This window comes from Platalea leucorodia, assembly GCF_965183815.1.
Source record: "Platalea leucorodia genome assembly, chromosome: 9".
Lineage (NCBI taxonomy): Eukaryota > Metazoa > Chordata > Aves > Pelecaniformes > Threskiornithidae > Platalea > Platalea leucorodia.
The window spans coordinates 3,262,004-3,288,348 of record NC_138831.1 but is presented as its reverse complement, the minus strand read 5'-3'; the positions used below and the strand labels follow the sequence as shown (position 1 = coordinate 3,288,348).

The 26,345-nt window shown below is 45.1% G+C and overlaps 1 protein-coding gene across 2 annotated transcripts in view; it reads right to left on the bottom strand.

Moving 5' to 3' along the window:
• The window catches only part of CHCHD6 (coiled-coil-helix-coiled-coil-helix domain containing 6), a 120,603-nt gene that overhangs the window by 14,848 nt on the left and 79,410 nt on the right, over positions 1–26,345 (bottom strand). The window contains exons 11-12 of one of the 2 annotated variants that reach the window (XM_082321811.1): positions 22,737–22,872; positions 2,019–2,263 (exon numbers count right to left, since the gene is read on the bottom strand). In XM_082321811.1, coding sequence (XP_082177937.1) covers positions 2,249–2,263; positions 22,737–22,872 — 151 coding nt within the window. In that variant the 3' untranslated portion in view covers positions 2,019–2,248. Of the gene's footprint in view, positions 1–2,018; positions 2,264–22,736; positions 22,873–26,345 lie in introns of those variants that run through there. The other variant, XM_082321810.1, reaches the window with a different exon arrangement.

The following is a 26,345-nucleotide window of genomic DNA, read 5'->3' as shown; positions in this document are numbered from 1 at the left end:
TGTGAGCCGAGAGAAGAGAGATTTGGAAGGGGAGGAAATTGAGGCTTTGCTATCTTAAAAAGAGTAAATAAAAGGTTGAATGGTTTCAGCACATACTGCGTTATCGTTGCGATATTATGTGCCTCACGCACCTGGAGAGATAAACTGCAACCCGCTCTCTGAGCTCCAACTTTATGGAAACCGGGCTGGCACGGGAAGATGAGCTCTGCTCTCTGCAGACACAGTAAGGGGATTGCAATGTTCTCTTCCCAAAAAGAGTAATGAGGTGCCCAGAGAGCCTGCAGAGGTGTCAGAGAAACAGATGCTGTTAGACCCTTCGCAGGCCAAAGACAGATATAAGAATAACACAATACCAGCATAACAGGACCTTATCAGCAGCCTTGCAAGCGCTAAGAAGTGGGAGCTGAGCGAAGGCCCTGACACCTGCCTGCATCGCGGCCCCGCTATTACTGCCTTCCGACTTCCCGCACAATCCAAGTGTCCAAACGGCTTTGAAGCAAGAAACAGCAAGACAGGCAGGTGAATCTGAACTCTGATCAGCTGTCTGAAGAGACGGTATGAATACCTTACGTTTCAGTAACGCTTTTCATCCACAGCGTTTCCCAGACATCCGTTCAACCTCAACACTCCAAACCACAGAAGTAATATCTGCCCAGGTAGAGACAGGCAAATAAACACAAGTTAAATGACTGTTCAAGGTCATCCAAGGACTACGAGAGACACGCACGTCTAGCAAGTAGATTACTCTTCCCTTTTGAAAGGCGCGCAGACACACACACGCACGCACGGGGGATTGAAACTGCTTAGCCAGGTGTGGAGCCTGCTGTGATCAACACGGCTTCACTGAGCAGTGGCTCTTCTCGCTGCTGTTTCACTGGTGCTAAAATGTAAAAAAAGCAAACCTTTATACTAAAATTCATTCAAACAGATGCAAATAGGGATGGGGGATTTTGCATCTGGGCTAAGTTACTACAAGCTACACATCCTATTTGTCTGCTAGTTATTAAATTACCCACAAGCCATCAACAATTCAAGTCTCTCTCTGAGAGGCAGAGATTAACTAGGAATTGCTATGCAGAAATGCTGCTCATCTCTCTCTCTAGCGAGATCAGCCTCATGATGAGTTGTGGACATTTGGGAACAAAGGTGAGCTTTCCTGCAAGAAATGAGAGGCACAGAAGGATGGGAAACTGCTGCTACGGGGAGGAGAGGATTTGCAAGGCAAGACTCTATCGGGAAGGGTTTCACGCACACGCTGCAAGCCGCGGCCTCTGATCAAACACACCCGCCTATCTGGAGCGCGGGAAGCCGCGCTTCCGTCCAAGCACTGATGCAAATGAGATTTTCAGTGCAAGACAATGAAGCCAGTATGTAAATATTAATTTAACGATCTAGTTGACAAAGCCTCAGCTGATCTATAAATAGCTGGTTTATTAGCAGGTGATGCTGAAGGCAGCTATCCTGGCTCCTCTTCCCACAGTCCCCTGTGCCATCTTGGTTTTATTGACCCCGGAGACACGACAACCCTTAACTGCATGCAGCTTGCTTCTCCACCGCTACCTGCAGAGTAGCTACAAACACTTGACAACGCAATACATATTTATCAAGGCCCTTACACGACAAGGATCCTGTGGCACTACGGACACAACGGCTCACGGTCCTCAATTAAAGAGAGCAAATGGTTTAGACAAACAAAAATAGAAAAATCATGCTTTTAAGCAGGAGGCGGGTGAGGAGGTGGTCACTCAGGAACCATCGGGCATTTAGGGAATGACTGACACAGATCCAGAGCCAGGCACTGTCCGTTCGCATTTACGCTGCAGGCTTGGCAAATGAAGCATCAAGGATAGCAACACTTTCAGTAACTCTAGGCCACCAAAGAAGCATTTTGCCATCTCAAAACAAGATGTCAAAATCCTGATCTCTTTCTACAGTTTTATTTCATCTGGAATTATTATTTTATAACGTGTAATAAATCTTACAATTCTTTACCATCTCCTTGGGCTGCACACGCAGGAATCCCTTCTTTCACACAGGCACAAAACAGCTATTTACCAACGGAGAGCCACACCACACCAGAGTTTAGGGCCAGCGGTCACGAATATTGCATCCTGGTAAAACTGCTGCGGCGTTTGGATCAACACAACAGACCTGCCCTGACTGCAGGATGGCCAGCATCCACGGGAACGATGATGTTTTAGACTATTCACGTGGATTTGTATATATTCTCCAGGAGTCTTCTAAAGCCTCAGTCGTCTTCTTGCTGCAAAGAACAGTGACAACATACTTGACGGGTTGGGCTTGTAAATAGGCAGATTGAATTAGAGGAACAGAATGGACTTTGTTAACCTTCCCTCCCACTTGCTGCAAGTTTCTAAAGAAACCTTCTGAGCACAAGAAGTTACTACGTTTCTCCTAGCCGTATGATAAGCAGAAGGAAAAAAATTCAAAACCGCACCATCAACACTGTTTTTTTCCCCCCATAAGGCCCATCATACTCTTCCAGCTTGCACAGTGGCGGGCTCTGGAGTTCACCCCGCCGGGGAACCTGCTGTGCCAGGGACACACAGTTAAACTGATATTTATATGATTGCAGCCCTGTGATGGTCTTACAGTCTGGCTTTTATGACCACCAGGGACTGTGGAAAGGAAACTTTTGCAATAAAGTTCACTTCCTACACTATCTTTTCCAAGTGGACATACTTCTGTTTTCCATTATTTATGGAAATAAGATAGAGGCGTTTGACTTAGCAGAATAGAAACTTAAAGCCATGCTCAGAAACCCTGCAGAATTTAGCAAGAGAAGCGCTACACGTTGCCAAATTGATCGTAAATAATGAGTTGTTCTCATTAATCAGCTAGAAAAAAACCCTAGTATAGTAATAGATTTGCAATCATCTTTACTATATTATTTACTCTAATAAAACTGCCATAAATCTAATAGCAATAGATGTAAGCAGCACCAAGGAAAAACTGAAACATTTCACATAATTCAGTAAATGCAGGACGCTGCAACAAGGCTGCAGAATAGCCTTCCCAGGAGAAATCCACACAGCTGCTGTCTCCTTTGTCTTTGATGTAAAGCTACACATAAACCTGCAGTGCCAAATGACCCAAAAGGAGCTTGGTCTCTTCCCCAGACCTCTACGTGTGCCATTCCCTGGAGCTCTTGCAAAGTTGCTGCTTCCTTTGTCCACTGTCTCCGTTTCGTATCGGCGTATCCACTGCCCAGATCCTCGATTTCACAGCCCAGCCAGGCGTAATCCAGGAGTGCTCCCATGCCAGAACCCGAAGAAAAGTTTAACTAAGTTTGGTTCTCTCTGAAGTAAATTTTGAGCAACTAGAGCACAGATGAAATCCAACTTATCCCGAGGAATTCATTCTTCACGCTTGTTTAAACGTGGTCACTCAGCGAGGACAGACTGGCAGCCTTCTCGGCGGGTTGTAGGCTTCACCGCTCTGCCAGGAGCTGCGCTGAGACAAGTCCACATCACACATCAGTGGAGATGGACTGCACCCTTCAGCTCTGGGATGGAAAGATCAAACTGCTAGATAGGTTCTCTTCCTTGCCGGGTACACTGATTTTTATCAACGGGAAAAGCCAATTAAAGTTGATAAAGACACATTCTCTGCTGATTTTTCCTTACTGCCCACTGCTCAGTGCTAGTATAATGGATAATGTTCTGCCTGTGGGTGTATTTTCTAAGATCTGTCAGTTCTGACAGCATTTTGGCACCTGGATAACTCAAGATTTATACCGAGGGTCCAGGAATGCACCATCTCTCAGTAGCTGATGGGTACATTTTTCAGCAGGGCTTCCCTAATTAAAGGGCTAGAAAGAGATGGAATCAGATTGATAGGTTTTGCAGTCAGATGTTTTACGCTTAGTTTGATGAATTATAAATCACCTTTTGCAACTTTTGGAACACGTGAGAAGAGCATGTAAGAGAAATTACAGCAATGTGTCCAAAATATCACAATATAATTACTTATTTTCAAATTCCACCTCTATCCCTATGGCAAGACCGTTAAAGAGATACTCAAGAAAAGCAACGCTCATTGAAAATAAAGTTTTATATATATCTCTATATCTATCTATCTATAGATATCTAATAGATATCTCTCTCAAAAAGAAAACTGATGCTATGAAATGAGACACTGCTGCTCTGGAGGTGCTCCCACGTGGAAGAGTTTTGCCCCAGAGGGGACCCACGAGGTGCAGCCCTCCTCCTTGGAGCATCGCCCTGGGCTGGGAGCACCTCAATCGGCAGCCTCCCTGCCAGAGCAGCGGGAGGTTTTGCCTTGTCCTCAGCTGCCACAGCCTTGTCTCGGGGCTAGAGAAACCACTCTTATATTTAATGCTTTGACTTTAATACCTGTAAAACTGCGTGAAGACAATGTATTCTGTGCTGGCTTCTTTGTCTCTGTCAGAGCCCCTTCCCTATATATAGTGAAATATTACTCCAAAGAGGCCAGTGGCAAGATCTTTCAGAATAACCACAGCTTGTTCTGGCCTTAATGGGATGTTCAAGTACTGAGCTCCTCTTGCAGGGGTGAAGGGAGAACAACAACAGCAAAAAAACCCCCAAAACCAGGATGTAAGAGCCCAGTATCACAGAGTGAAAGTTCACGAGTTCCTTGCCACCGAAGCATTGTTCAGACCAATGCAGCCTTAAAGACATAAAGTCATAGAATAACCATCTGGAATGGGGAAAAATATTTGTTGATAATTTAAAACACAAACTGAGGAAATACAATGCAGAGCAACCAGGATGTGAAAAGCATTTCCAGGCACTGAGAGGTTAAAACAATTATTTGAACAGCTGGGAAAATTAAAATGGTAAAATAATAGCTACCCTTCAAAATTCTACAGATGCAAGAGACTCTTCAATGAATAACTGATAAAGGGGAAAAAACATTTTAAAAGAGAAACTGTTTCTCGCGTGAAGGTCATATAAGTAACAGCTCCTCTTAAGAACCTGGATTTTCAGACTTGGCAAGAGATGAAGCGGTGGGGTTAACACAGCAGCCTTTTACCTCTAGGGAACCAGGGTCAAATCCTGAATGCTCCAAGTTACACATGAAAGCGACTTTGGGCATAGCCTTTCTACTGCTTTTTTGAAAACTGTCCCCCACCACAGCAAAAGCAAGGTCACAGAGGATCACACTGGAATTGCTGTAGCAGCCTGTTTGCTTTCCCAAGGAATTCTCCCAGCGCTGGCAGAGCCTCAATGGCTGCAGCAACTGGGGCAACCTTGGAGCAGACAGTTCAGGCGATTTTACTACCCTGTTATCCAGAGCTCCCCCGTACACGCAGCCTGCTCTGGCAAGAGTACGGTGGTATGTAATTTCTTAGGAAAATCGACAGTCTGTAATGAGCAGCTTGACTATTCAGGAAGGGCCTAAGAGGAAGAATAATGCCAGCCAGGACTGCGGTGTATGAGCCGTGGTGTACACGATGCTGCTCATCGGGACGGCACACGGACACACGTATCCAGGGGACTCAAAGCTCCAGCAGACCCATCTTCAGGGCAGGGAGGAGCTGAAAGAACACAGCTGGGGAAGGTCTATCTGCCACCTGGCTCCAGCTGTCCTTCTTGTAGGCAATGAATCCTCTCTCTGCTAGCTATTTTAAAACAAGAAACCAAAAATTTTCAGAAAGTAGAGAAAAAATTGACAACTGAATATGTAGCAATGCAGAGAAGAAATCAGCTGCGCGGTGCCAGCTCTTGTTTCCGTTCCTCACCCACTTCAAATGCACAACCTCTTCCACATAAATACTGAGCAAACTGTTACAAGGACAGCAACTGAACACACCTCATCAGAGTCCAAAAACACGGATCCTTTGGCAAAAAAAGGCGGAATCAGAACAGAAGGCCAAATCCATCCACCCCAGCAGTCAATTCTTCTATCATTCACACATATCATTTCACCAGTCTCCAACTGGAAAGTCTTAACTACTACTTTTTTCTTTAAGTCAAAGAAAGAAGTTAGACAGCATAAACGCTGAGATCCTCTTAGAAGAGGACTTTTTCTCCCATCAAAAGAATTTGTTATTCCAGCATTATTATAGCATTTCTGAAGAAATAAGATGTAGCCTCCTCAATCTGTCTGTATGTTTCTTCTCTCTCCAGAGCAGAGCCTACTTCAGCCTACTCTGAACACGGTCATTGTACTTCTCCAGTTAACAGTCATCTGGCATTGAGTCCTGATGCTGCCAGGTGTCTCCTCTGATGGGTTAGGCTGCTCACGAGCCAATGGTACTAAAAGGAAACACGAAGAAGATGAGCCTGCAGCCTCCCCCACGCTTCTTGCCTGCAATCACCTTGAACACCCCCAGCTACATAGACCAGGTTTGACCACTTTAAGGATTAGAAACGTCCAACATGTTGCAGAATGGAGTAGTTCTTACTCTGTGTCTATGCCAAACCAAAGTAGCCTGTGACACAGAAAATAGCATGGCTGACAGAAGGTTTCCAATACAAGTCTTGGCCTTCCCATGGTCCTGAGGGACCCTGTGACACATTTTTACAAGAGTCAGGACCCTGGTATTCTGCCAAACTACATACATTTGGTCTAAACTAAAATTATGACTGCAGCTTTAATTCAATAGGCTCTCCTTCACTTCGGATCCTAATCGGCTGGCAAGAGCTCTTGGACCAGTAAGCACCTGCCTTTTTTTTTTTTTTTGCCCTTTAGGTGACTACATCACTGCACCTGCCTGAAGGCATGCCAGCAGCTAGAGTTGCACAGCAAAACCATTTAGAAAATTCACCAGCTGGGTACATAACCTGCCTTAGCAGAGCTGCAACTCATACTGGGAAACCTGCAAATCCATCTCTGGTACCTTGTCATGGCACTGACAGAACGTGGAACTGGGATATCCCAGCTTGTCCCCTCACCGTACCAGCGTGATGATCAGTCTTTGACTTGCCCAAGGCAAACAGCATCCTGCAAGGTTGATGTATAGTTAGGTAATATACTTTGGGATCCTTCAGGGTTAAAAAAAAAAAGTGCATAAATCTGACAGGATGAGAAAGAAGCTGAAGCAGAAAAAGAAGGTGTGAGGCTTACACAAGCACCCACACCTTTCCACCCTCCTTCCATGGAGTCTCTGAATCTTACCCATGTTTCCTGGAGTCAAACTCCCCTGTGCCAAGCAGCTTTCATGTTCAGTGAGGAACATAGGGGATGCAGAGGATTACTCTACGTCCTTAGGAACTTCCAGTACTCAGAACCCAAAGATTTCTTTGCTCCTCTGATCAGCCATGTTCAGATGCATATTTAAAAATAAGACAGACACTGAACTCTGCCTTGCCCCCTGAGGGAACTGCAGCCTCCTCTTTCCAAACCGCCAGTTCAGTGCTGCAGGGAATAGGCAGCCTGGTGTCAGCTCCAATACAGAGTTTAAAATGAAAGGAATGCAAACAAAGGGGACAGAGGAGAAGAGAGGAGGGAGGGAGGGGGTGCAGTGACACTGGAAAGAAGCAGGTGAAAAAAAATGCAGACAGAGGGGAAAGGAAAAATCTGAGCCCAGACTCTAGAAAGAGGTGAGTAAATAAAGAGACAGAAGGAGGAGGAGGCAGCAAAAATAGGCAATAGTCTACGTCTAGCTTGCTTGTACATATTACAAGAAAAATTCTATAGGTGGCCAGAAGTGCTCATGCTAGGTGGTGAGGAAGATACCACTCACTCACAGTGATACCGCCGAGCCACAGACAGTTTAGAATACACATGAAATGCCCACAGCTTGTGTTTCAATCACAAAACATCACAGAAGAGCCCTACAACAACTTAGCCTTGCATACAGCTCAAACATTTGCTATGCACTGCCCTGAACTGATGGAGACCCACCCCAGCGCTAGCATGGCATTCCTAACGAACTTGAATTCGGCACACCACAACCCAAACCAAACCAAGGATACCACGGAGAAAATAATTTGGCAGTGCTATACAGCACTTGATTCCAGTGCCAGTTGGCCAACATGGGGATTTCTCAATGCTGCATGCTTCTAGATCCTGCCCAATAGGGTTGGCAAATTTTGGGTGTTTTTAAGCTTAAGACAAAGATTCCAGGTAGTTAACCTCAAGGAAACAGTTTTGAAAGCCTTAAGACACTGTTGGTCTATTGGGGGGGGGGGGGGAGAAAGAGAGAGAGATCAAGTGCATACCTAGACGTAAACTTGCAAATAAGAAACGCCAAGTCTGAAGTCAGGAGGACAGGTTCATACAGCTCAAAACACAATTCCAGAAGCTTGTCAAAACTTCAGTGGCACTCAAGAAGTTTGTGCCAAGATCAAGAAACACTTCCAACTGTTGATTCCACGGCAATTATCAGGAAGAACGCAAGCTTGCCTGAGGTGAAACACACAGCATGGTGTGAACTTACCATCCTGTTGTCAGGATGGACCAGGTACCATGGTCAAGTACAAATCAAAATTGACGAAGCCAAGGAAAGTACCAACAGAGAGAGCAAAGCAAGAACAAAGATGGAGCAAGAACCAAGGATCACGAGGAAGAGCAGGCACAGTTACAGCCTAGAGGCTTCTGGAGCATTTCAGAGCCACTGAAGAAATTCCCTTACGTACCTAGCCGATGGGTCCACACATCAGTCAGACCCAAACCTGCTGGGGAGATTAATTGCAGACAGGTACAGATTAACACACAATCCTTATAACCTCTTATCCACACGACAGCGTACTAGACTGCTGTGCTTTGGAAGACTCTTCTCAAGGGAAGATGCCTACTTCAACCTTCAAGCACCACAACACTCCTACTGCTTTATGTTGTCCCTTAAGAAAAGCTTTTCATAGCAGCAATGAAAGCTTTTCACACTGAACAGCTGGAACCAAAGTCAAAGCACAACCTGGCAGTTTTCTTGGCTGAACAGAGATGCCACTGAATCTCAGAGTCGCAGGCAAAAAGCCCGTATTGACAAAGGTTTGAGACAGCGGCTCAAGATATTAAGAGAGTCAGAACTGCAATTCGCAGGATTTACAAGAAGAGTATTTTGAACCTTATCCTTCTGATACAGCTGGCATCCAGGGATTATCTCCCTTCCTTCCCTCCTTTAAATAATTTTTTCCATAACACCTATCAAAGCCACCATCTTCCCAGCAGGAGCAGCCAGGACTTGCTGTCAGGTCTCCCCAGAAGCTCAGATTAGCTAGCTCTCTTCTCCATGCAGGAAGTCTCAGATCCCACAACTTAGTGAAGCAAGGATTTGGATCCGAGATTCAAGTTTCCATGAGGGGATTTCTGTTATTATAGCAGATCTGGTTCCAGACACAGCCACTGTGAACTATGTGACAGGATATGAATCCTCTTCTATATATTCCTGCTGTGTGATCTCACTCTTCATTTCTTCACATCCCCCTTTTCTCTATAGTATTGCAACACTTCATTGATTCAACACAATCGACAAGAGAGCACGAAGGCAGAGGCAGACTCTCGGATTGGAACAGCTGGTTTTCTTGATCGCATCATGTCCCAAAGAGAGGTAAGGAATCACAAGAAAAGAGACTGCTTAGTCTCAACAGTAAACAACTCCACACCGGAGAAGAAAGCACAACCCTGCTGACTGTGAGAAAAAGGCAGCAGTGGGATTTTGAACATATTTCACACTCCTTGATGGATCATGCCTGAAGATTTTGTGGGAAAGTGGAGCACAGAGGAAACCACGCTTCAAAGCCTATCACTGTATCACAGGGCCTGTGAAAACTTTATAAACACGATCCCCTGCTATACTGTCCAAAGCCCACATGCAGACCTGCTGACACGACCAATTCCTCAATGACCACACTCCACAACTATTACGCCCCGCTCCCATTAAGCTTTGGAATAAGCTGCTGTCAGTCATGCCAAAGTGGGCTTAATGACAGAGGGACAAGGATGACCAGCGGGGACTGAAAAAGATGGCCAGAAGTCACTGACCCTGTGACCAACCTCTGAACAAGGACTGCTAGACGTAACAGCCACCCACTTCACAGCCCACCAAGTGCCCACCCGTGAGCTGACAAATCTTAGGCTGTTCCACTCAAACACAGCTGTCTCTCGCACTAGTCCTTGGTCACAGGAGCACAACATTGCAAAAACTCCTCTTCCCCCATCTCAACCGCCGTCCTGCCTCAACACCCAGCGGCAGAAACAAGGTACCAAGGAGCTGACCACTGCGAGGCTCAGCACTTGCTCTGGGCCCCAGAGCTTAAATTTCCCCAGCGCGAAACATTTGGCTGAACACCACAAAAAGGGGTGCACGAAGCAAGACCACAAGCTACCTTAAATCCATGTGCTCTTTTCTTCTTCCAGGTTGCTCACACCTAATACCATATCTTTTATCTCATCCTAAAACAAGAGAACGTGCATTAAAGGATCAGGCTATTAACTTCTGAAAGCTGGGCCCTTTCCAAAGCCCTCTCTTGCAATAAGGGCTTTGCTTCCATTTCTCAAAAGCAAAGAAGGAAATCTATACTTTGACAGAAAAGGCATATTCCAAAGAACAGTCCCTAAAAACCAAGGCTGCTCTCTTTTCTCAGTTGCTGCAGTGCCACCCTTGTTAAGTGCCTCCAATGAAGCTGATCGTGGTGGTAAGGGCACGTCAGCCCCTCGAACATTTAGGCAAGCCAGAGTCCTCAAGTGGAAATAAGCAGTTTCCTGCGCAGCAGAACTGAAGTCACTTGGATTCCTCCAGATTCGCGTCTCGAAGTTAAGTTCCTCTGTGACCAAACCGATGTCTAATAAAGGGTGAGTCAATACCATTCCCCCCTGCACAAGCACCGCTGGGGTCCCTTCCCTCCACCTAATTGCCTGCTTTCACAAGATATATAGGAACTTATTACTTCAGAGCCTTTGTGCCTTCTGAGGAACATCACCACAACTCGCCAGCAGGTTCAGAGCAAGCAGAGAGCGGGACAGAAACCAGGCTCACAGACGCACAACGCGGTTACGTGAGTCCCGTTTCCTTAATCAGGGCAAAACTCGAGATGCGGCAAGGGGGGAGCCGTACATCCCGGGGAAGTGCCGGCACGTTAAACCCAGAACAGCGTTACCCGTGACACCTGAGCAGGCTCTGCCCTGCTCTCCAGGAGCTGCTCTGTATATGGCAAAGCTCCTGACCTTCCAACATCTGTTCAGCTTTCATACAAAAGCAAGTCAGGGCCCTGTAAGGCAGTACATCATCTTTGTTGACATTTCGGTCCCTGGGAGAGCGGCTCTCCTTTGGCTTCGTGTCAGCCACCTTTGGCTATGTCAGAAAACAGCGCATAGCCTGTTCTCTCAAGCAAAGCCGTTTGCCTGTGCAAAGGTTCCCAGCAAACAGACAGGAGGTGGCAGCTGGAGAAAGGAGACCTGGGATCACTGCACACAATCTCACCTTTCATTACTTATCCACATTTACTGAACACAGCCTGGCTCTAATCCATCAGTGCAAGAAACCTGCTAATACACCTACGTGATTGGAGAGAGACTTCCCTGCATTTTATGGGGCTCTATTGCAGCAAATGCCAAGGCTCAGCAAAACAAGGCGGCACTAGGAACTGTCTCACACAGCCTGGGATCTCCCTTGCTCACCTCCCAGCCAGCGTACGTTTGAAACTGCATTAAACAAGGAACTTCAGAGCACTCTGTTGTCTCAAGTTCATGCCACAGCTTTGCGTGCACATAACCCCCCCCCCCCCCCATCAGCACAAGCTAGGACAAAGTAAGACTTTCACATTTAATAGCTTCCAAAATGGTTGTTGTTCTTGAACAAAGCAGCACCCCCACATGCCTCAGATGTTTGGTAAAAGCTGGAAAGAGGGGAATTCATTAGAACATTACACCCTGTCTGTCCTCAGCGATGAACCTGCTTCTGCTCCAGAGAGATCGATCTGGAGTCTGTACAGATGCTTCAAGGTTGGCTTTTGCAGAACAATAATCAGTGGTCACTGGTGCAGCACAAACTCTCCACAAAAATTCCTCCGGTGCGCTCCAGCCCTACCACAGTGCCCTCATCATGTCAGCTCAAGGTACACACAGCCGGGAAGAATCCTACCTGGATCACAGCGTCCAATACATTTTTCAATGGCTGTCTACTTCTACAAGACTTGAGAAGATTTCCTGAGCCTCAGGATACTCCTGAACACACTTAGGCTTGGTACTAAAAGACGAAATACAACTTTGATGTGCCACAGGACCTTAAACAGTACTGCCAACATCCTAGGGCCCAGAAATATTCTGACGCTTGTTAAATGATGATAATTCCAAGTAGGCCACCTTCAGCACTACTGAAGACAAAAGCTCTCAACTGTTCCTGCTGATAAAGCCCGAGGGAACCTCTTGTGTTCAAACTCAGCAGTTGGTGTACACCTGAATCCATGAGAGGATGCGGAAGACGGTAGTCACGTGTCAGAGAGTCGGGAGGATCATCAGAAGTACCCATATAATTTACTGACATACTGTGTTTAGCTGCAGCCAGTGCCTCAAAAGCAGTATACATTTTCTCCCTTCTTCCACCCATGAAAAGGAACCAGCAGTACTCAAACATGGAATCACAATGGCATTGAGATGGGCAAACAAAAAGTCATTCAGTCTTCTTACCAATTCCTTTGGAGAGATCGACAAGTCTCCGTATCGCATCTATAACCAGAAATTCCCCTATGGTGTCAAAGAACTTCTTTCATAAAGCTATCAAGTACATAATTGAAACAGAGTATATTACTTGCTCTGCTGCCTCACCCAGAAGATAAAAACCTCAATTCTTTGATATTTAGAAACTTTCTGATTTTTTTTTAATCTTACGCCAATATACTCCTCTAAATTACACAGTTCTTCCTGAACTTTATACCACAAAAATGTGTTTACTTAAAGTTTTCTTCTGAACCTCTCTCTGTCCTGAAGCATGCAGATAATCACTTTGCCAACTACAGTTTCAACTCTTGATCCAAAGGCTTACAGTCCTAGCAGCAAAGAGAATCTTGCCGAAGAGTGCCTTTGAAACAGCAGCAGGGCAGGGACCCATCACGTAGCTGGGCACCGCTTGTCTGATCCCCTACCTGACAGGCAGCCACGCAGAACCCACAAGTCACTTCAGTATCAGTTGCCTAATTCCACAATAGTCAAGAGATTGCTACATAGAAAAACCTCAAGAACAGAAAGAAGGTGCTGTTAATGTAACATCTCAAGAAGAAAGGTGCATCCTAGACAGAAACTTAATTGCTTAAGTAGCTGGGCTGGGGCACCACACAGTACTAAAGAGGAGAATAAGCTCAGAACAACTGCAAGTCATGAGTAGGAAACATCATTCAGAAAATAAGGCAAATGTAAAAGTTTTACAGCAGTCTGGTCTGAACAAAAGGGGAAAAATGTTGCAGCTGCTATCATCTCACAAGTTTTTAAGCTTGCTTTTTGTTCAGTTATCTGATTTCCTGAGGATATATCTTGTGAATGAAATGTCAAACAAGCAGAAAAGAGATCTGAAGATCCAGGAGTCGGCACAGGTGGAAGGAGCTGCAATGGGAAGGCACCATCTCAGACCTGGCAGAAGGACACTGCCACCTGCCAAAGGCTTGCATGACCTGGATAACTGGGTGCTCCTTTCAGTTTTTAAGACGGTGTCCACAGCACATAAATCACCAGAACACTTGAAATCACCCTCACCGACAAACTCAAAGAGGAATCCAGGGAACAAGTAAATGAAGAAGAACGTTCTCCATTTCCATATGAAACAGTTAGATCAGGTCAGGATTGAAGTACGCACTCCACAGAGGAAGCTGGAATGATCACTGTGCGCACTTCAACCTGTTCAGGAGTTAAAAAAAATACATAAATCTCATGATCCTCTTTCACCAATGTTAAATTCATTCTGAGAAGGGAAGTAGGTACCGGCAAAGACACAGAAGTGCTGCAGATGTAGTGGTGATTGTTCAGAGCTCCCAGTCCCCCAATAGAAGAACAGTGTAATAATGCTTTACTAACAGACCAAACCAAGTAGCCCTTAGCTTTCCATTACATAGCTGAGCGAAGTAACCCAACAGCTGATCTGCTCAGAAAAATAAACCCAGTCCTTGTGGGCAGCAAATGTGGACGGATAAACCGAGCGGGAGAGAATTCAGAGGCAGATGGGTAGAGGCAATCAGAAATGACAGAAACGTAAGCAGGCAGAGGGCAAGCAGAGAGCTTGAAGGACAGGGGTAGAAGAGCTGAGATTTTACAGCGTACAGATATTTGAAAAGTTCAATCAACAGCTTTCCAATAGCATTATTTAAAAAAATCATTCCCCCTAATATATGCAGGGAACCAGCTGCTTGCACAATGACCTTTAAACCCTACCTACCATACCTTATTAGACTAATTCAGAGCTGGAGGTTGGCTGATCCTGAAATCCATTTATACAGGACAAACAGGCATTCAGCAGGGACAAAGAGCAAACACATTGTCAAAATAATTTTGTCTCCGTTTCCAGACGGACACTCAGGCTTAACGTGGTAGAGCAGCGCGCTTCTCCAGCTTCAGAAACAAGATGATACACGAGACATGGCAGCACCACCCAAACTCAAGGCTTCATTACCGGCTCTCCCCACCTTACAAAGGTAACAAACTAATTATAACAAGTGTTGGCTTTCTGGACAGCTTCTGTGAATGCAGAGGTCTTTAAGAGCCTTTCACCAACTCCTGAAGGCCTCCAAAGGCCTCTAACCAAAAAAGATGTTACAACCAAAAGAAAGTTTCTTGCCCACAGACAAAAGATCATCAGCAGAGCTAACTCTGGCACACTATATTCAGATCACTGTAACACACTGTCTTCAACATGCCTTGTCCCTATATTTGAAGCATTGGTGTCCAGAAAGATTACTTAAACTGGCTTGAGAAGGTCTAGCTAGGACTGATACCTTTAAATCGCTTTGGAAGCATCACAAGCATACTAGGAAATATCTCCAGACAAGGCCGCCTGTGGGGCAGACAAGGGGGTGAAAACCAGAAACAATTAACGCAGGCACGATGCAGAAAGAAACCTCCCCAGCAAGTTCAGGTTTTGTAACAGATGAATGCTCCACAGTCTTGGACAGAGAGGCTCTGTGGAGAGAACAAACACCAGCCAGCAGCATCAGGGCAACTTCCCCAAGCCTTCTCCTCCAACATGCCATAGCTCTGAGGAGAAAAGGATTGGCTTCCTACTAACAGGAGGGCTCGTCCGTCGTTCATTAACTTCCCGGGTTCTCTTTGGCACCGCAAAGAGGGGCGCGTTACAGCAGTCTTGCTTGCTTGGTAGCAACTCTTCCACTGGACCGGGACCAACGCCACCAGAATAACCCCCGTACATGCTATCTACACAGCCACATTCAGCTGATTGGTGAAGGCTTTAAATCCTATTAGTCCTCAAGGCGTTCAGCCCCAAGACCTGCTAACAAAAACAGCTGATGGATGGTGCGTAGAAACTGCAAATTGCATGTAGCTGGAAACCATCCTGTGCAGACTACGACCAACGAGGAGCGTAACAAATCTTTGGTTTCCCAGTTTGTCATGAAGACTTCGGCATCACTGATATAATTTCCCAAGTTATAGCCAAGTTGTCAGAGAATGGATCTAACATTAGCACGGAAGTTATGGAAGTCAGGGCTATTTTGGAACTTCTTGGGAGTCTGAAGGCATTTGACCACTGACCTTGTGCTTCTAACCAGCAGTTGCTATCGACAGCAATTTTTGTGGATCTGTTTCAATCTAACTTCTGCAGCAAAACACATAGTTTAAAAATTGGAAATCAACTTCTTTCTGTCCAAGACTGCTTGGTCATCAGTCTCCTGGAATTAATCTGAGTAAGAATTTCCACTTCCAACTTGCCAACACAGTGCTACAAATCTTTTGTGAAAAAATCTGGCATTAAAACAGCATGATGTATCACAACACTCTCTCACCCCCGAGCAACTATTTCCCAGACTAGATAAGCCCGACTGAACACAGGCTACAGTTCTCAGGAAAATGCTGCCTAACACACCACACAGAGAGCACGCAATTAGGGAAACCTGTTAGATGCAGTAGATCCATGCAGGTGTCATTAATTTAAGCAAAAAGAGAAATAATTTTTAGAGGGAGCAAGAGGAAGAACAATACATCAGAGAAACACATTCCCTTCCCGATAATGCTGGGCCCTACTTTGCTTGAAATTTTGATACCCAACTTCAAAGGGGCCTTTTCGGGTTCACCCACTCAACCACCACACCACAGCGCCAAGTCAGCTACGACTTCGCGTAACCGAGTGGCTAGTTCTTACAGTATTTTTATTATAGAAAAATTTTTAGATTACTTTTGAACAGGTTCAGGCAAACTCAGTTTTAAAACAAGAACAACTATAGCACAGACCACAGTTTAGAAGCAACAAAATAGCAAATAGTTCAATTTCAGAAGTTGTAATGGTATTCTGACTTCTTTCCCTCTTTTAACAAAGTTGCCTTCAAAACCATCTGTGAAACATGCATATTTAGATTAACTCTACCTGTCACTATACCCGATATCAGAACCATCAAGCAAGAAATTAGACCCAAAGGCAATTCTGCCTCGCCGTAACAATGTCAAAAAACCAAACAAAACCCAGAAAACCAAAAATAAAGACACATGGACTGTGCGTTGGACTGTTGGACAAGAGATTGTTTTTGAGAAGAGAAATGGGGTCAGAAGTCCTCCTTCCAGACCAGGCAATGGAGACAAGAACTGAAGAGGAAAAGACGATGCAAAGTATGGGCTAAGTATCTCTGGAAGAGGAGCCTTGAAGCACAGCCAAGTGAGCAGAAAAGTTTTAAGCTTATTTATGCTCTTATTTTCCTCAAAAATGACAAACTCCAGGAGGTGCCATGTTTGGGCTTTATGTGGACTGCAAACAGCAGACAGAGGTAGGTACTTGTTCACGTGGGTTAAGAAGTGCTGAGGACACACCAGGCGGTGGGGAACACCAGGGCCTCGTCGAGTGCTGAGACACAGAGCAATTAAAGAACTTACGCCTCCAGTTCCCTAAATACCGGGTACAGGCAGCAGCCATTTCCATTTTAAGTAGGCCAGCATCTTACTCTGGGACATGCCTCATATATTAAGATGGCAGTTTACGTCCTTTCAGGCAACTCTGTATTTTTAGTTTACCCACTGATGAGCTCTTGAGGATATGAAGTGTTGTGTATGGACCCAAGACTCACCAGAACCAAGAACTGCTGCCTTAAAAAAATCAAAACAATAACTGTTTCCATCCTTTATAATTAGAAGGAAAATATGGATCCTTTCCACCTTTGCAAATAACAGGTCAGGGTATGCTCGGGTACGGTTAATCCACTGCTGCTCTCCTCTGTGTTTACGACTAAACAAACAGCAGCTGCCTGCAGCTTGCAGCCTCTCCACCAGCTCCCTTGTGGGGGCCATTTATTGAGTCATAAACTCCTCTGATAGTGTTATCACCACAGCATTTGCACAAATAAAAGTTGGAAGAGAGAAAGAGTAAAAAAAAGAATTGACTTTATAGAGAAGTCAAGAAAAAACACTTTATATGTACGTTTGCTTTGAGCGAGGACCAACTGACGAAAGGCCGGGCAGGCAGACACCTGGCTGAGGATGGCTGGGTGCGTCATGCTCCAGATATGAAAGAGATTTATCTGAAACAACAAAGCTGAATTTCAGAAAGCTCAAACAACCCGAAAGCCTTCCAAGTGAGATATATTACATCTCAAGTAGCATACTGTGTGATGTATTTGAATCTCCTTGATGAGACTTCAGCAGGTAAGATCTACCTCTGCAGAATCCTGGGGGAGGAGAAATCCTGGTGTTCCTCAAATACAGATAGGACCTCACTACACCTGGCCAAAACTTTCTTCCCCCAGTTGCACACACCGACTGCTACTCTCTACCCCAATAAGTACATAAACAACCTATGAAATATTTTGCAATCCATCAGAACGGAAACGTCTCTTTAACCAGAGCCTCGTGATCTAGAAGGATCAGAAATACCTGCAGTGCAGCCCGTGGCATCCAACGCATCCTGAAGCTGTTTCTCTTAAGCAGGGAGAGATTCAGGTTGCGGAAACGACAGCTCCCAGCAGGCCACGCTGCAGCAGGATCCAAAATGCTTGAGTGAAACTGCTCCATCAGGATGGGACGCTGGATGACTACCTGCGGCATCTTCTCAGCGATCTAGGCCACTGCCCACAGATTAGAGACAAACCTCCAGCAGCGATGCAGTGCTTTGCTGTGTGTGCCAAACGGGAACCGCGCTTTCACAGGGATCACTTGGCAAAGTAGGAGCAGTAAATTGACCACATTCCTTTTTATTACAGTCAAGGGCAAAGAGGAATACAGTTGATTCAAGGTTCTGTTAAAAGTCTCCCTCCACCGGAACCTGGTCCATCGGTGTTTTGCAAGGGCTTGTTTGCATAGCAGAGTGACTCACACTAAACCAGTGCGAATTTTCCCTGCACTTCCATTACAAACCGAGGATGTTCACATACAGAGAAGCTGCTGTACCATAAACGCGCTCACTAGTTTATTGCATTGTAATTTCCTTATGTAGACAAGCCCTAAAGCCTTGACAGAAGTAGGTTTACCTTTGTCTGTTATGAATAGCAGACTCGCGAGAAGCTGGACGCAGAATAGGGAGGAAGAGCGCAGAATTATGAATGGCTCCTAGCTCAATGTATACAGCTCCTATCGACAAGGGAATACATGTGTCTGAGTATGCAGCTCTTTATAGCTTGGTTTGGCCAGGAGCTAGAGCGCAAAAATTTCACCTTGGTCCTTCTGTGAACGACAGGCACCTGGAGACAGTAAGAAAACATTTGGAAAGAAAGGGATACATGCTCTTCGCTAACAGACATTTTTCTGCACACAGTCGCAAGAAGCAGGTTCCGTCTGAAATCTCAAATCACGTTAATATACGATCACCAGAGGCCGCATTTTTAAAGTGGCAGCTGGTCGGAGATTCCCTGGTATAACCACCAATTACGTAACAAATTCACCAACTAACATTCGATGGAAATTCAGGATTTGCCTACTGGCGTGAAGAGGATGTAAGGAAAGCAGAATAGGTCAGAAAATATCCTGAAAAGCTTGCATGTGAGTGCATATTTGCAGGGGGGAGGGAAGCAATTCAGTAATAGGACTCAGACTTAAAAAAAAATAATTTGTTTTTCCCCTCCATCTGGACTCAAAGTAAGAAATTACGCAGATTTCCACTGCCCACTCTCCTTTTCCTTCCACACCCTCTTTTCATTGGCACGAGATAAAACCTTGGGGAAACAGCAGCAGCAATTTTCAATTCTCATTATCTAACGGCAGCAGTAGCTCTTGGTGAAACTTGCGGTCAATAAACTACAGGCAATTTTAAAAGACACAATGGGAACTGCCCCTCCCACAGCTGTCCCATTATCCCAGCTTTTATTAGATTTAAAGCCAGCAATTTTTATGCTGTAGCTGAAGTTCTGCAGAGCCACGAAAACAGACCACCAGAAAAGATAAAACACTCCCAAATTAAACAGGAGACATTACAGTAACGTACTCTAAAGCCAGAGAGCTTCCACATAAGCAAAGCACGGGACACAGCAAGCAACCCACGGCCTAAGCGGGCTGGCAGCGCTGCAGCGAGCCAATGGAGACGGAACCAGAATTTAACATTCAGGATGGTATAAACGGCAAAGTTAGAGAGCAGGGCAAGTTGAAAGCATACGAGCTACAAGGGCGGACAATCAGAGCAGGATCCTGCTCCCATCACTCTATGAACATCCCACTACAGGCATTAACTTTGGAGTTCATGGTCCGGGTGTGCCTCCCAAGCGTCAGACAGACGTACTCACTGGTGGACGGCAATTCAGCCGCCCTGTTTCAGGTGACGGCTTTAGGATCAGATGGGCCATGCTCTAGCAGTGCCTATTGACTACAAAAGAAGCCCTGATGGCCAGAAAACACGTGAAACAGGTAATGTCGGTTATATCCCTACCATGCACTACAATAAAGTAACCTGTTGCAGTAAGAGGGCCGGTACGGGAAATGAGTAGAAAATAAATGTCAAAACCCATTAAACGATTACCTGATATATTTGTCCGTGCAGCAGAAGTAACTGAGGGTGCATCCCAGCTCCTGGCTCACAGATGTGCACAGCCATAGGCAAAGGGAAATGGGTGCCCAAAGGAACAGTCTCAGACCAACACAGTAAGGGGGAAGATGCAAAGAATTATTCTCATCCACTGTAAGCTGTAATTTTCAGTCTAGAAATCTAGAGCTTGCTTTCTCTGAGCCTAATGTATACCATGCCCTGGAGACGTTTTTACCAGCCATCAAAAGGAACTTGCAGAGAACCAGATGCTTCATTAAAGAATATTCACCAAGCCTTATAAAATCTTTAGTAAAAAGCAGAACAACAAATCACCAGCATGTAAGTGAGCTGAAGTCATACATCCAGCTTTCATTACAGCCTCCTGTACTGGAAAACAAATTGTGTTTAGAAAAAAGGAAAAAACCACCCAAGAAATCAAGAGATTCTGGCCTCTCTTTCCCACATTCCTCCAACCTGAATTTCCTGAATGAGGAACGCGTGAGACAAAGCCATTTGGTAGAAGATGCTAATTTAAACTTAAAGAAAAATAACAGCTTAAAAGGGGAAGGGAGGAGGGAGTTTTAATGCTTCATAAAAAAACCACAACAGCTTGTGATCGTTACGTATATCTCAGGAGTCAGAGGACTCAGAGCAGTGAGGCAAATTGTCAGGGATGAGCTGTTCTGGGACAAAGGAAGCTACAGAAGATGCACTGCCTTACACAAGTTTTATCTGAATTTGTACTTGCACAACCCTCTAGCACCTATACCTAGCTGCAAGGTTTAGTTACCTATTCCTTAGTCTCTCTCGCCCCTTCTTAAAACATAGCAAGGAGATTTTCTGCCACATTGTCATCATCCACAGCAAATTCATGTCCTATGCATTGCTCTTTTCAGGAAGTTTCTATAACAGTGGGGGAAAAATTTCTGAAGTTCACTGAACACTCTGGGAAGCAAGACGACCCCCGGTTTTTTGATTATGAAGAAAATCTACCAAAAAACGCCACCACCACACAAATCCAAGAAAGATCCAAGTTAATAGGATCTTTCACTGCCCTCTGCTGTTACCAGTCATTTAGCTTCCAATTTACTCTTTAATAACGTCGGGCTGGGGCTCAGGGCTGGCAGCGTCCCAGCCCCTTTCTCAGGCGGGTTGGAGCCGCAGCTTGCAAATATGCTGAAGTTTAATGCAATCTGTCTTCTTTGGTAATCACATTCCACCCGCACTGCATGCAATAAAGATGTATTGGTAAATGCATTTGCTAAAGATATACTCCACTGAAAAGGCTACAGGGCTGATTTACAGGAGGCAAGGAGGAAGCATCAAGTAAGGGAGGCTGGCAATAGATGCGCCAGTGCTCTGCGCACAGCGACAGCGGGCACGGATTGTGCAGCGGCAGCGCAGGCACCGCTTTACTTTAAAGCTGAGAAAGAAAAAGAAACCACACGTTTTGGGAGCTGGGGACTTCAAAGATATCAGAGAAAAGCCCTTTCCCTGGCAGCTTTAACCTTGCTGATTTGCAGACATACAAAGACCTTCTTTGTAAACAGGAAGGAAAAAAATTCCACTAGGACTAGCAACAATATTTGGTCTAATATATCCTGACAATTTTCCCATCTCCTTCTGTCGGGCTTCTTCTGGGAGCCGGCTGGCAGCTTGTTTCATGTTATACTTAAATCAGGCATACAGCTTCCCCTTACAATGCTAATGCGACAGAGAAAGACGGCTTCTATGAAATCTCCGCCTCTCCCCCGCCCTTTGCATCAGTAATCCCATGAGAGGAGTCTCAGTTTTCTATTCCCGGAAGGCTCCATCCTTTTCCCCAAATCCACCTTACTATAGTCTCAGCACCTTTTGGAGAATTTTTCACACACACACACACACACACACACACACACCCCCAAAAAAAAAAAAAGAAAAGCCTGCCCTTGAGGGACACCTGACCCACTGAATTCTCACATGGGGAACAGCATCCTTTACACCCCAGACATCCCAGGCAGCAGCCTATGTCTTACCACTCACTTTTCCCAAGACCATATCCCAGTTGTAACGTCGAAATACTTCGTTTTTCCTTTCTCCTTCACTTGTTTCAATAACCAGCAATTCTTCCAAGGTACTGAGCAGCCGCTGTCCTAAGGCATCAACAGAATCTACTAGGGCTCTGCACCGCAGAAGGAAGAGCCATAAGGCTTGCTGGCCCCCCGCACAAGATGAACAGTTTTTAGGAATGTGCAATTTTCTTAACAGGCGGCAGCTTTGCCCAGTAAAGAAGCTTTCCTCATGCAGCAACGAAAGGAAGCAAGACCTCCAACGGCGAAGTCCCATAACAGGAGGATGTTTAGAGCCCGTTCAAAATGTTGCTGATACTGGCAAAACGGATTTGCCTGCTGTTCGCAAAATATAGCATCCAAGAAGGCAAAACTTGGGAAAATTATTGTGACTGACTTTGAAACCTAGGAGCATCAGTGCTACTGTTCTGGGGGCAGCTCAGTATAACAGGACCCACTGACAGGAGTGAAGCTGGGCTGTACCACAGTGCGACCGGGAAATGTGGAACGAATGTGGGAAAACGGATCCCAAAGAAAAATTGTCTCCTATGAACATTGCAATTTGACTAACAGATACCACAGCTCTCAAACACTTCTCATGCAAAACAAGACAGCAAAGCCAGCAAGTACAGCAGGGAGGCTTTTGTTACCTTCTGAGCTGCACTAACGCAGCGCTGATACTCCTTAGCCAGCTCCGAGCACTTGAGCACTTCGTGTTTGTTTTCTTGGTAGCACTTCAGAATTTCAGACTGCAGGCTTGCACAGACAGGATCAGTGTTCCTCCTCCTGCAGGGAAAACAAGCACAGAAAGATATGTGAAGAGGAGTTTTCACCCATTTACTACCATTTTACCAGTGACACGCGTACTAATCTTGTGTTGGAGTCACCTAGCCCTAAAAAATAGAGAAACTGGTGGGAACAGCAATCACCACAGTGGGTCAAATGACCAACAGTGCCTTTCAGCCAAAAAATCCAGAGTAGTTAGCAGAAAGAAGGAATACTTTCTTTCTAGGTTGGTGTTGAGGGCTGTTTTACCCTTAGATAAAACATCGTCTCTCCTCTGCAGTCAGGGGTGGGGTGGGAGGGCGGGAATAAAAATCACTTCCAAGAGGTTCAACGATTTCCACAACTCACATTGGAAATCTTTGGCAGAACTCATGAATCCTGGCTGGGCCTGCGCTAGATCTGTAACAGTCTGACAAGGAACTGAACGGACTTGTTGAATAAGCCGCCTCAATCTATTGAATTCTCATCTATTTAAACACTTCAAAAAATCCAACATGTTTGGAAGCACTGCAATTCTAGTGACTAGAAAAAACAGAATAGCAGCAAGACCAGGTATCATCTTCTTTGTATTTCTGAAGCAATTAGTACTCACACCCCCTAAGTGGCATTGACAGCTACCCAAGAACAATTAGGGATGATGTTCTTATACTCTAATGTGCACGTGTACATATGGCACATCATCAGCAACAGTACCAATAAAGGGGAAGGTCGTTGTAAAAAATACCGGCAACCACGGCACAAACACAGTAACGACAGTGTCGTCAGCTGCACAGACAGGCAGCCACAAATTGCAGGAATCTGCAGCACAATTGCCATGGTATGTTTTACCAGAGAACAAGAGAACATGTGCTTAGGTGTAGCAATCCTCAGATGTCGCCTCCTAAACCATAAATCCATTTAATTCCTTGCATTTTCTGCCCCAATGTGCTTAGAGAGATCTGTGCCCAAATATCAAACGCACCTCTTCCTTCCAAAACGCTTGATGCTACAGGCAGGCATTAATGCCGTGCTATGATGTATTTATTCATTTCCACGTAACGACAGGCGCTCATTCAGCAACAGGGCTTCAGTAACCAGGCAGGAAGAAAACATGACCTGATCCTGGGCAGGTCTCATTCTCTCAGGTGGAACAGATTTCTAAAAAACATGAAATCTTAAACCAAGATCTTCTAAAAGCTTTTGGAGAGCTCAGATATGAGTTTCCAAATCATGCTCGTTTTTGTAAGGTGGTCAGGAAAGCAAGTGGAAGGGCCAAAAGAAGAAAAAAAATTCTGTCCTTTCCATATCAGCAACCTGGTTGCTCCCTCAAAATAGTTTGGTTGAGACATACTCCAAATGATATTTCTTCACTCCTCAGTCCTACTGCCAAGATACACGGACAGACTGAGAATTTATCAGTAACAGTACGACAGCCACACTCTAAAACACTGAGGTTTGGATCAGAAACCACCAAAGATACTACAGAGACTTCTTTTCCCACCTCTTCACTCATCTTACAGCTTTTAGAAGAAACTTATTCCATGCGCAGTCCCTAGAGGCAAGTGTGCATTTCTAATTTCTATGTTCTATAGCAAATCACCTTTAAAGCCTCTAAAAATCCATATTCTAAAAAATCTTCAAATTTTGGAATAGAAAAGAACCCAGGGAGAGCTTCAGAAACTCATAATGTTGGCATTTTGCTTTGTCACTAACTTTAATATCACTCTAATCAAATCAGCAAGACTGTGGAAACGATACCAAACAATACCAGGTCAGGAAATACCACCAAATCCCTCAATTCATTGCAAAAGTTAAGACTTTTAAAATTAGGTTTTTTAAACTCAGCCATGTTAAATTGAAGGGCGTTTTGTAATTTTCGTGCAGAGAGCTGGAAGAGCAAAAAGGTACAGCGTTCCACAAAACAGTCTGTGTTCATCTGACCTGAACAATACGGTACAAACATCTCGGAGAAGTATTTAGGAGAATGCTTGAGGTTGCCTTTGTCGGCATGGAGAGCGATAGGAATTGTACAGGGTTTTTCTGTCTGTTCCTTCACTGTCCCTCCTACAGCATCAGTCTTCATTGCCTAGAGTAAATATAGGACCCATCTGTGGGCTCAGACAGTAGTGCAAAGTCCATGGCCCTCTTCTCTAGGAGACACCTTGGTGTCTTTAAAAGCCATGCTATGGCAAGCGAGAAGCCACCCAGTGAGTGTTGCCACCTAAAGCCTACCAGAGGCAAGGGATCAATCGGCACAGAGCAGCACGTGTGGTCCAGCGAGTCCCTAAATCAGCGTTCATACACACCACTTCCCACAACACAGAGGGGATTTACTGGATACCAGGTACCCAGAATCATAACAAGAATATTCTCCTTTATTTCTTCAAAATAAAATCTCAAACTGTGGTTGTGCATCAATTGCACCAGCTTCTCAAAACGGATTTAGAGAAACTAATCAACATGACGCCAAGTTGGTTAAGGCAATTATCAATACAAATTACACAAACCAATACATTAGTGCATTCACAAGTGAACTGGAAATTCAACGGAACCAGTTAAATCCCCACTGAGAATGACATTTCGCTTTGGAGCGGGAAGCTAGCGCTGCTCGGGAGATAACCGTCACCGTGCCCCACCATGCAGCGTCACCTAGGAAGCGAAGGGACAAGAAGTAAACGTGAACTCACCATAAGGAAGCTTATCCTGCAGAGTACAGGAGTACACAAGCCACCCACGTCCAGCAGACCAGTTCTGGTACCCATCTGGCCTGAAAAGGGTATCTGAACTGCTTTGGTGAACAATTGCTTGAGGAAATCACTACTCCTGCCCTGTCTGACCAAAAGGGATGCCACTCTTCTGCTCGCATTAAGCCTCTCAACTTCAGGTTGCAACATTTCCACGCAAGTGGGAACTACAGCCCTATATATACACCAGCTGCACCTTACAGCTGTCTGGCTTTGCTCATACACATCTGCAAGGAAAAGGAATTAAACAAAAAACCTGATGGAGACCAGCAGCATCTAACTACAAATATCTCTGTTGAGAGCAATGGCACATTGACTTCCAAAGGACGTGGAGGACCTTTGCCAACTACCTCCCTTCAACCTCAGCCCAGCTCAAGGCTGTTGGCACTAACTAACCTTCAGAAAAATTCATCTTCTGGACACTCCACTACAATGCTCTTGGTAAACATCTCATCGTTTAAGGGGTTTTATTATTTCTTAAACAACGAGGGGGAAGGAACATGGTGGAGGAGGGATGAGGTTTGAATACATAAAGAGCAGAAGACTAGTATGCTTTGACCTTTCTTCTAAAATGGGTCACAGTTTTAAGCATAATATGCCACCACCAACTAAGGTAGACAATTAGCCTCTGTCTAAAATAAAACGCGTTGCGATTGCTACTGCTATTATCAAAACAGATGTAAGAGGCTCATTTATAGCAGCTAGGAGAAAGGCGAGAGAGAAAGGCAGGGCTGGGAAGGGCTAGGACAA